At 58.4% G+C, this 11,062-nt stretch overlaps 1 protein-coding gene across 1 annotated transcript; it reads left to right on the top strand.

The window, feature by feature from the left end:
* The first annotated feature begins 2,178 nt into the window (after positions 1-2,178).
* On the top strand, positions 2,179-10,745 carry LGALS3BP (lectin, galactoside-binding, soluble, 3 binding protein). Its single transcript, XM_011956444.1, is given in 9 exon segments — positions 2,179-2,296; positions 2,523-2,663; positions 4,960-5,034; positions 6,002-6,037; positions 6,040-6,192; positions 7,211-7,342; positions 8,788-9,040; positions 9,303-9,342; positions 9,344-10,745. Coding segments are annotated over 8 exon segments (1,830 nt in total). The 5' UTR covers positions 2,179-2,296; positions 2,523-2,611; the 3' UTR covers positions 10,433-10,745.
* The last annotated feature ends 317 nt before the right edge of the window (positions 10,746-11,062 follow it).

Genomic DNA, 11,062 nt, shown 5'->3' with positions numbered 1-11,062 from the left:
GGAGGCAGTGATTGCAGTGAGCCGAGATCGTGCCGCTGCACTCCAGCCTGGGCAATGGAGGGAGAGTGTGTCTTAGAAAAGAAGACAAAATAGAGGGAATTCTAGGAAAGGCAACCAGCAGTGGCAGAAGCTGAGACGTGGTTGCTGGGAAGGGGCTGGGGGAGGGGTGGCTGCAGAGAGGCATAAGAGAATTCCTGGAGTGATTAAAACGCGCTAGGTAATGATTGTTGTCACGATACCATCGCTACACATTTGCCAAAACTTTGCAGGTAAACTACATGCCAACAAAGCCAATTTTTAAAAAGAAGAAAAGGATGCGTTTGAAATCCCAGTTTTTCCCCTTCCAGCTGCACAATTTTAGCCGATTACGTTGCCTGGTTGAGCCTCTGTTTTCTCGTCTGTAACAGGGAACATAAGAGCAGCTGCTTCCCATCATGGCTGAAATTATTAAATGCGTTGATTCGTGGCAAGGTTTGCGGTAATGCCTGGTGAAATCCGTATTAGCTATTATAGGGAGTGTTCCTCTATTTGCGGAGAGGTTTGGGGTAGAGGCACAAAAGATGATCTTACAGGCCAGTTAACCGTTCTCATCTCTGAAAACGCCCAGCATTTTCCCCACCGTGTCTTGGGAGTGGCTTCCTGATGACAGCAGTTCTGTCCACACGAATCTGAGGCTCTCACCCAGCTGTCTTCTCAGAACTGAGCTGCCTGTCCGCTGCCTGTCCCCTGCCAGCGCTTCCCACCACCCCCTGGTCATCGCACACTGGAAAGGCCTTGTGAGCCCAGGGGAGTAGATACTGGTGCTCTGATTCCACAAGGAGGCCTTTGGGTCTTCCATTTTACCTGCCTGGATGGCTCAGGACTGTCCCGGGCTCTGGGGCTAAAGATTCAGCATCTGAGTTTTAAAACATTTCCCAGCACTTCCCAGAGATGCCTTCCTGTCCTCGGCACTCCTGTCCTTCCCTGGCCACTAGGGCAGGAGTCATTAGCGCTGCTGAGAAGGGATGATGCTGGCGTTTCTGTGCACTGAGGCCCTTAATCCGGATGAGATTTTTTAAACTCCCCACAGCCTGCTCTGCCAGTTCTATTTCCAGCTGCATCTGCCCCTGGGTCTTCACAGCTCCTCTGGAGGGGATTAGGCAAACCGTGCAGCTGCCTATAACCTCACATCTTGAGGGAAATAGTCATTGAATCTCTGACCTCTGGGCTGGCTGTCTCGGACTCTGAGCTGCCAGGGAACCAGGACTTTCCACCCGGTGGGACTGCCTGGGGGCTTTTGAAATGCCCCTGCCTGTCCCCCACTCCCAGAGATGGTGACTTCCTGGGGTCTGGGCATTAGGAGTTTGTAAAACTCCCCAATGATTCTTCTGTCCAGCCCAGGCTGAGAACCACTGGTCAGAGGTCTGGGCACATCCTAAGGCTCGTCCAGAATCACAGGGTGCAAGTGACAGAAACAAGAGAGTCTGCTGATTGCCTCACTGAGCGGGTGAAGCCCAGGCTTGACCACTGATTAGGCCAGTTGGACCCAGGAGCTCAAGCCGGAGGATGCCTGCTTCCCTCTGCTCTGTCCCATGGGCCCCAGCAGCCTGGGCCCACATCCTCTCAGTCGGAAGCTGGCTCTCACCAGCTGGCTGGGCTCACAGCCCCACCCTGAAATCAGTAGTGTGGACCAGGGGGCCCCGCAGGGCTCAGACAGCCAGGCCTTGGGTGGTTGAAGGCCAAGAGCTGGGGGCCATCTGGGAGCCACACAGCCTGGAGTGGGAGGGGGTGCTCCCTGAGGGACAATTGAGGCGCTGGCTTTCGGTGGGAGGAAAGGGGATGGGTATGAGCTGGGCAGAGCCATTAGGTCACCAAGAGAGGCTCTGTGCCCCGCCACCAGGTGCAGACTGTCTGGGCCCAGAGCCTCTGCTGCTTCCCCTCCTGTCCCCTAAACACCAGCCCCTGGCCAGCCTGGCGGCGTTTCCGACTGAGTGTGGCTGTCAGTCCTCTTGCAGGCCTTGCTCCAGCCAGTCTCCCACCTTGGGCCTCTGCCAGCCCGGCACTCATACCCACGGGCAGAGCTGAGACGAAAGAGAGGGACCCTGGGGAGTATCAGCAGCAGCCAATCCCAGAAGACATCTATGTCAGGTGGTTTCTAGAAATCGAAAGTAGACTCTTTTCTGAAGCATTTCCTGGGATCAGCCTGACCACACTCCACCCTGGGAGAGGCTTCTGGGTCGAAGGAGCAGTCTGCAGAGGGCTCCTGTGGCTGGAAGCGAGAGGGCTCCAGCACAGCCATCGCAGCTGCCCCAGCCAGGTAAGCTCCTGCCTGCAGCTCTCAGGCGGGCACCCCTTTCTCTCACTCTCTTTTTTTTTTTTGAGACAGGGTCTCACTCTGTCACCCGGGCTGGAGTACAGTGATGCGATCTCTGCTCACTGCAGCCTCCGCCTCCTGGGTTCAAACGATTCTTCTGCCTCAGACTCCCAAGTAGCTGGGATTACAGGCGCGCACCACCACGTCCAGTTAATTTTTGTATTTTTAGTAGAGACAGGGTTTCACCATGTTGGCCAGCCTGGTCTCAAACTCCTGACCTCTGGTGATCTACCCGCCTCGGCCTCCCAAAGTGCTGGGATGACAGGTGTGAGCCATCGCGCCCGGCCAGGGCACCCCTCTCTCTACATAGGCAAGTGGGGATCATGCCTCCCTGTTTGCACATAGGCCTGGAGCTGGGGATCCAGGGCTCCTGAGCCCAGCAACAGTCATTGCAGCTCCCAGGCCCACAGGGCCTCTGTGTACAGTTGGGCAGATGGCTCACTGCACAAGGATACCAGCCAAAGGGCAAGTGGGTTAGAATTCAGGTTGGCCCTCTCTCAGGCCTGTGCATTTGGCCTAGGCCTGCACCCACTCCTAGGAAGAGCACCTTTTTTCTGATTTGCATGAAGGGGCCAACACAGGCAGCCGGGTCTCAACTCCCCGTATGAAGGAATCAGGCAAAAATAGCCAGCCGCTGCTACCCAAAGGGCAGAACGCCACCTGCCAGGTGCTTCATTGCCCACGTTTTTTTTGAGATGGAGTCTTGCTCTGTCACCCAGGCTGTAGTGCAATGGCTCACTGCAAACTCTGCCTGTCAGATTCAAGCAATTCTGTTGCCTCAGCCTCCTGAGTAGCTGGGACTACAGATGTGCACCACCACGCCCAGCTTATTATTATTATTATTATTATTATTATTATTATTATTTTGTATTTTTAGTAGAGGCAGGGTTTCACCATGTTGGCCAGGCTGGTCTCAAACTCCTGACCTCTGGTGATCTACCTGCCTCGGCCTCCCAAAGTTCTGGGATTACAGGCGTGAGCCATCGCGCCTGGCCACTTGGCCATTTTTCCAAGGCCCTGAGTTACTCTCCCAGGATGGACAAACCTGGCGGCTGCAGCAGAGTGAAGTGGCTGGGGGCAGAAGTGGAGAGGGCGTCCACCCATACCGGCGTGCCTGGGACTGAGGGTTTCCCAGGACACAGGGAAACTTCAGGGCTAAAACAAGCACAGTCCCCAGCACACGGGACAGGCGGTCACACCCTGGCCCCTTTAGCCATCTACTGACATTGACGCAGGGAGGAGAGGTGGGCTCCACCGAGCAGACCCCCTGCCTGTGGCTCACCGGCTGTGGACGTGGGGCCTGTTTGCCTCTCTGGGTGTCAGATCATCCACTTGTAAGGTGGGGCGTAACTAAGGTTGTTCTCAGGGTCACGGTAAGGCCTCCAGTGGTGCCTGGGGAGCCCTGACAAGGGGTGGCTGCGCGGTTCCAGTGAGCGTGAGTCCCAGAACAAAGCTCTCACCAGCCAGGGCACCCAGCTCCCAGGGCGCTTGTTCATGCAGACTCCCATGCAGAGGGGCTAGGACGAGGCCAGCCGTGACTGTGCTTCCGACAAGCCCGGGGATGCCACTGCAGCCGCCCACCAGGCCCCTCTGAGCAGCTCTGGGGATGCCACCGCAGCCGTCCACCAGGCCCCTCTGAGCAGCCTCAAGGTCACCAGGCCCAGACTCCCAGCTGGTGCCCATAGCAGTGCCACCCAGAGGCCTGCCCCTGGCTTGCTGAACTGAGGGGACAGTGTCAGGTGTCACAGGATTCTTACCGAGCCAGAGAAACCATAACTGTCTCTCCATTGGCAGGGTGTAGGGGAGGGAGGCAGGCGAAGACAAAAGCGTGGAAATTACACAGAGGCAAGAACACCAGGCCAGAAGGCGGAGACCCGGACCTCCCCGACCCCAGCCTGAGTGTCAGTGTCTTGGGGATACTTCAGCGTTTCCTCCCCGTTCTTCCCCCAGCATGGCCCACCCTGGGCTGCAGCCCTGACCCTTTTCCCATCTTCCCCATCCGAACACCATGGAGCCCCGATGGTCTCCCTGCTGCTTATCTGTCACCCCGGCCCAGATTCCGTGGCCTCTCCTGACGAGTCCCCTCCCATCCACTCTCCAGGCTGCAGGCTCGTCTTTGCCTGCTTAGACCTCTGGGACAGTCCCTGCAGGGGTCTGTTGCCTGAAGATTAAGGCCCAGATCTTAACCAGGCTCACCCGGCCTCCTGACCTGGGCCTGTGCCCATGACCTCCTCCCTCTCCACCCTCCCCGCCCATGCCCATGTGGCAGCCTTGCCCGGGGCCTGGTTTTTAGAGATGAGCTCACTTGCCTCTAGTCACCGATTCTTGCTGTCCTTAACTGCCAGGGGGGTACCCCCAGCCCACCCCTTCATCTAGCCAAGTCTTACACATCTTTCCAGGAGCATGCTGCAGACCAGGTGAGGGGCCCCTGCGGGGCGCTTCCACAGCACCCATCCCACTTACTGGGACCATAGCGGGCTCTGCAGGAGAGGGATCCCGCCTGCCACACAGCCCAGGTCGGGCTGAAGGGTTAATGGGCAGGCCGGTCCGCGGGCTTCGGGCCACCTGGCTCCCGTGCCTCACTCGGCCGCTTCTGTCTGCAGCAGGATCTGGGCATCCAAGCACGGCCGTGGCCCCTCCGAGGCTCTTCTGGGTGTGGTTGCTGGTCGCAGGGACCCAAGGTGAGCTGAGCCCCCGGGAAATGCCAAAAGCAAAAGTCTGTAAGGCTGCTGCAGCCTGGGTCTGTGCAGAGCTTTAAGGAGATGCTCTGCCTGGGGCCCGGGGCCCAGCAGTTAGCCAGGTCTTCTCTCCTGCTTGAAGCACCAGGTATCCCAAGTGATGGTGGCTTGGAGGTTCCAAGGGGCTCACCTGGGCTCAGGTGAGATGCAGGTTATAGAGAGGACACTAAGGAGTCCTCCATTCTGTCCAGAGGGAACCAGAGGAGTTGGTCAAACCAGCAGTCACCGGGGCTGTGGTGAAGTCAACGGCCTTGGACGCAGGTCAATCTTGCAGAGGGTCCCGGCTGCTTTTCCTGGCATCCTTTACACTGTGAGCCCCTGGAGGCCCATGATCATCCCGGGGGCCCCACGGAAGCCAGATGAGCCCCCAGCTAGATTCAGGCACCCAGCTCCTGCCCGGCTCTGTCAGCTCCTGTAGGGGCTGGAGTGGCAGTGGGCTGAGTCCCAGAAGGACGTGTGTGGAGTGGGAGTCCCATTCTCTGCGCTGGAAACATTCTGCGCAGGGGTCCCTAGGCCTGCTGCCCCCACAGGCCAGCACCCCCAAACTGCAGACACCCTCAGGAGGGGTCAGCACGGGGCCTCCATTCCCCCACGATCCTTCCCTCGGGGTCTTGCCACCTCCATTCCCAGTGCTTGAGAACCCGGGGCTTCTCTGCCCCTGTTCTGTCTATGGAGTGAAGGGCTGAGACCCCTAAAACAAGGAAAGGCGAGTTTAGCCTCCGTGGGGCAGGGGGGCTGTATGTCTCTTCCACTCCTCCCTCAGGGAGGTATCCCTCATGGAGAGGCCGGGGGACCTTGAAACCCTGGAGAAGAAGCCCAACAGGGGAGACCCAGGACAGCGTGGGTCCTGGAGGTGTGGGCAGTGGGTGCTGCAGGCCCCAGCCTGGCCCTCGCTGGTCTCTGCCTGCAGGCATGAACGATGGTGACATGCGGCTGGCCGAAGGGGGCGCACCAACCAGGGCCACGTGGAGATCTTCTACAGAGGCCAGTGGGGCACTGTGTGTGACAACCTGTGGGACCTGACTGATGCCAGCATCGTCTGCCGGGCCCTGGGCTTTGAGAACGCCACCCAGGCTCTGGGCAGAGCTGCCTTCGGGCAAGGTAGGGCCTGCTGTCCCCGTCCTCCAAGGCCGAGACCCACAGCACAGCCAGCTCCCAGCCAGGGCAAATTCCCGAAGACGAGACAGTCGGGTTTCAAAGACATGCAAATTGGATTACTATTAATTTAGCGAGAGCAAACAAACAATTTTTTTTTTTTTTAACGGAGTCGCGCTCTGTCACCCAGGCTGGAGTGCAGTGGCACGATCTCGGCTCACTGCAACCTCGGCCTCCTGAGTTCAAGCGATTCTCCTGCCTCAGCCTTCTGAGTAGCTGGGATTGCAGGTACTTGCCACCATGCCCGGCTGATTTTTGTATTTTTTTATTAGAGAAGGGGTTTCGCCATGTTGGCCAGGTTGGTCTTGAACTTCTGGTGTCAAGTGATCCGCCTGCCTCAGCCTCCCAAAGTGCTGGGATGACCACACCCGGCCTAAGAGCAAACACTTTTGATGGCACTGAAGCCCTGTGGATCAAGTTCCGGTGGGACTGCTTCACCCACACTTGGCCGGTGACGGTGGCGGGTGCTTGGGCAGGTTCAAGAGCTCGGCTGGGCTTGTTCCCTCCGGCCCAGAAACTCCACTCCAGGAGTTTATCCTCTTGAAACAATTTCACCTCAAAAGAAAAGTCTGTACGCAGGAAGATTTCTACTGACGCAGCAGTTGCGATTCTGGAAAAAAAAAAAAAGAAAGAAACAATCCACCAACTATTTAGCAGCAGGGATAGTCACACAATTACAGTATGTGAGCCTGATGTTGCAGGGATAGGCACGCAATTACTGTACGTGAACGTGATGTCGCTGAAGGAGCCAGTAAGCTTTGTAAGCACGAAGGCTAAGTTTATGGCCTGACGTTGCAATCGCAAACCTAGCCCTTGCTGGAATATCCACCGTGGTTCGCCGGTGAAGGACCTGTAGGCAGACGGACCCGCATGGCTGGGGCGGGGAACAAAGGGCTGAGTCTCACTGTGGGACTCCTAGGTGCAGTCATCACGCCCCCAGCCCTGCCGTCTGCTGTGTCCACAGGATCAGGCCCCATCATGCTGGACGAGGTCCAGTGCATGGGAACTGAGGCCTCGCTGGCCGACTGCAAGTCCCTGGGCTGGCTGAAGAGCAACTACAGGCACGAGAGAGACGCTGGTGTGGTCTGCACCAATGGTGAGCACCTCCCTCCCACGTGCCCTGGGGTCCCGTGGCCCCTGCCCCTTCCGGCACCACCCCCACACACACGAAGCACACAAAGGTTCCTTCCACTACCACCTGCCCACTCCGCATGGAGAGTCCCGGACGTCCAAAGAGCCCACCAGCTCCCAGTCCCACAGTCCCAGACTCCTCCCCAGCTCCTTCTGGAGAAACACCCAGAACCACCACGTCTCCATGCGGAACCCGAGTGTGGGGCAGTGAGCCACAGTTTCAGTGAGCAGGACACCTGGCTCCAGCCTGACCTGAAATGCCAGCGCCCGCTCGGAAACACACTTCACAGCATGCGACAGGCTCAAGGCCATCCTGATGGAGGGAAGCCCGACTACTCGCCGCCCCAGCCTGCTTCCCCCAACCCAGCCTGGTTTGGAGGGAACCCAGGCTGCTCTGTAGGTTGGAGCCCCTGGATCTGAGTTTCTTGTGCTTCTTTCGTGCTAAGGTGGTTCTTCCTGGGCTTGCACGCGACAGCCTGGGCACTTCCTGCCTACCGCCCTTTGTCAGGAGCTGGAGGCCCCTAAGGCAGGAGGGGTCGAATCCCAGGGAGCCCCTGTGCCCACATGGGATGGACGAATGGCTGGAGCCAAGCCTGGACTCACAGTGTGGGAAGCCCAGGAGACGCCATGGGACTGTCGGGGGCCAGCGGAGGCCAGGGGGAGCACGCGGGGCTGTGGGTGCCGGGCAAAAGCTCCTGGGGCAGGAGAGCTGTGGTAAGGCGTGCAGGTGGGAGGCAGCTGGGGGTCCTGCGGTGGCTCAGGTTTTAGGAGGCCCAGGGCAAGCCCACCTGGTTGAAAGGTCATGGTTACTTCAAACCTATTATTTTTGTGACAAAGAAAAATCTATGGGATTTCGTTTTGAGTTAGGCTTTGAGAGGGGCTCAAAGAAGGGGAGAGGGTACACCACACTGACCCCTGACCCGGGAGCCTCCCATGACTTCTGCAGGTCTTGTCCCCCACAGGAGGCTGCCCGAGGACTCCCAGAGTTCTAAAATGGGGTTGCCACAGGACCCTCACTTTTTAGGCCATCTAAGCAGGCAGTGGTTTGGTTTGAGAAGGGCAGTGTCAGTGGTGGTTGATGACTGAGGCTCCAGAGTCAGCACCACCAAGTCTCCCTGCAGAGCTGCTGTCTGAGTCGGGGGAACAGCACAGAGCAGAGGGCCTAAAGCGGGGGCCTGGACAGACTTGGCCAGGTCCCAGCTGCTCGTGTTCCCTAGGGCTGGAAGGGGTGGGGCCTCACGGCCCAGGGATCCGACACTTTCAGTCTCTCCTGTCCCTCATCTTCCCAGGAGCCTTCCAGAGTAGATGAGGCAGCCACGAATCCCCCGCTTTCAGATGAAGATGCTGACCCCAGAGAGTGGCAGCATCCAGGCTCCTAACGCAGCCTCCTTCCTCCCCGCCCCTTCTTAGAAACCAGGAGCATCCACTCCCTGGACCTCTCCAGGGAGCTCTTGGAAGCCCTTGGCCAGATTTTTGACAGCCAGCAGGGCTGCGACCTGTCCATCAGCGTGAGTGTGCAGGGCGAGGACGCCCTGGGCTTCTGTGGCCACACGGTCATCCTGACTGCCAACCTGGAGGCCCAGGCCCTGTGGAAGGAGCCAGGCAGCAATGTCACCATGAGTGTGGATACCGAGTGTGTGCCCATGGTCAGGGACTTTCTCAGGTGAGCTGTCTCGTCCTCAGGCTCTGGGACTGCCAGGGGCTCTGTCCTCCTCCCCACTTCAAAAGCACACCCACACACACGCACACCTGCACACACTCTTGCATGCACATGTACCGTTGTCACATGTGCACTCACGCAGTTGCACACACACGCATGCTCGCTCCCACGCTGTGTACACTCAGGTGGTTGTGTTGGACAGGCAGGCTCAGGGCTCCCCTGTTGTCCTGTGGGGCCGGCATCCGCTCTCCCTCTTTCTCCCCAGGTACTTCTACTCCCGAAGGATCGAATTAGCCCCGTCGTCGGGTCAAGTGCTTCTACAAGCTGGCCTCTGCCTATGGGGCCAAGCAGCTGCAGGGCTACCGTGCGAGCCTCTTTGCCATCCTCCTCCCCCGGGACCCCTCGTTCCAGATGCCCCTGGACCTGTATGCCTATGCACTAGCCACAGGAGACACCCTGCTGGAGAAGCTCTGCCTGCAGTTCCTGGCCTGGAACTTCGAGGCCCTGACACAGGCCGAGGCCTGGCCCAGTGTCCCCACAGACCTGCTCCAGATGCTGCTGCCCAGGAGCGACCTGGTGGTGCCCAGCGAGCTGGCCCTACTGAAGGCCGTGGACACCTGGAGCTGGGGGAAGCGCGCCTCCCGTGAGGAGGTGGAGGGCTTGGTGGCGAAGGTCCGCTTCCCTATGATGCTCCCTGAGGAGTTCTTTGAGCTGCAGTTCAATCTGACCTTGTACCGGAGCCACAGGGCCCTGTTCCAGAGGAAGACCCTGCAGGCCCTGGAATTCCACACTGTGCCCTTCCAGTTGCTGGCCCGGTACAAAGGCCTGAACATCACCGAAGATGCCTGCAAGCCCCGGATTTACACCTCGCCCAGCTGGAGCGCCTCTGTGACGGACGGTTCCTGGAGTGCACGGAAGTCACAGCTGGTCTATCAGTCCAGACAGGGACCTTTGGTCAAATATTCTTCTAATTACTTCCAAGCCCCCTCTGACTACAGATACTACCCCTACCAGTCCTTCCAGACCCCACAACACCCCAGCTTCCTCTTCCAGGACAAGAGGGTGTCCTGGTCCCTGGTCTACCTCCCCACCATTCAGAGCTGCTGGAACTACGACTTCTCCTGCTCCTCCGACGAGCTCCCCGTCCTGGGCCTCACCAAGTCTGGTGGCTCAGATCGCACCATTGCCTACGAAAACAAAGCCCTGATGCTCTGCGAAGGGCTCTTTGTGGCAGACATCACCGATGTCAAGGGCTGGAAGGCTGCGATTCCCAGTGCCCTGGACACCAACAGCTCCAAGAGCACCTCCTTCTTCACCTGCCCAGCAGGGCACTTCAACAGTTTCCGCATGGTCATCCGCCCCTTCTACCTGACCAATTCCTCGGGTGTGGACTAGATGGCATGGCCCAAGGGTGGTAAGAACCCGAGAACCCCAGGACGCCCTCACTGCAGGCTCCCCTCCTTGGCTTCCTTCCTCTCTGCAACAATCATCAGCAACCGTCCACCAGATGTCCCCCTACTCCCCTGAGCGCTCAGCTTCAAGATGACTTCCCCTCGTGTGCGCCAGGAGTTCTCCCACTGCCTCACCAGGTTCCAGGTGGTAAGCACCAGGGCGCCCTCGAGGTGGCTCTGGGGTCCCCCCACAGCCCCTGGTCAGTCTGCCCTTGTCACTGGTCTGAGGTCATTAAAATGACATTGTGGTTCCTACATTTGTTTGTACAGAAAGTGTTGTTGGGTCTATACCGTGTTTAGACATCAGGTGTACCAGGCTCTGGGGGACAGGGAAGGAGGCAGAATCCCTGTCCTTGTGAAGCTACTGGCTAGCGGGGAAGATGGAACAGGAAGCACACCTCCCAGTCCGGAGCAATGACACAGTGGGACGCGAGCAGGAGGGTGCGCATCACTGCACGCGTGCACGTGGGTGTGTGATTGCGTGGGCATAGGCGTGTGTGTGTTCATGAAAGTCTGGCTGTGACGAGTGCCCTCACCCCTTATCTGGGTGGGTGTGCTTTATTTTATTTTATGT

This window comes from Colobus angolensis, unplaced genomic scaffold (genome assembly GCF_000951035.1).
Source record: "Colobus angolensis palliatus isolate OR3802 unplaced genomic scaffold, Cang.pa_1.0 Scaffold1, whole genome shotgun sequence".
NCBI classification, from domain to species: Eukaryota; Metazoa; Chordata; class Mammalia; order Primates; family Cercopithecidae; genus Colobus; species Colobus angolensis.
This window is presented reverse-complemented; position numbering and strand designations above follow the sequence as displayed.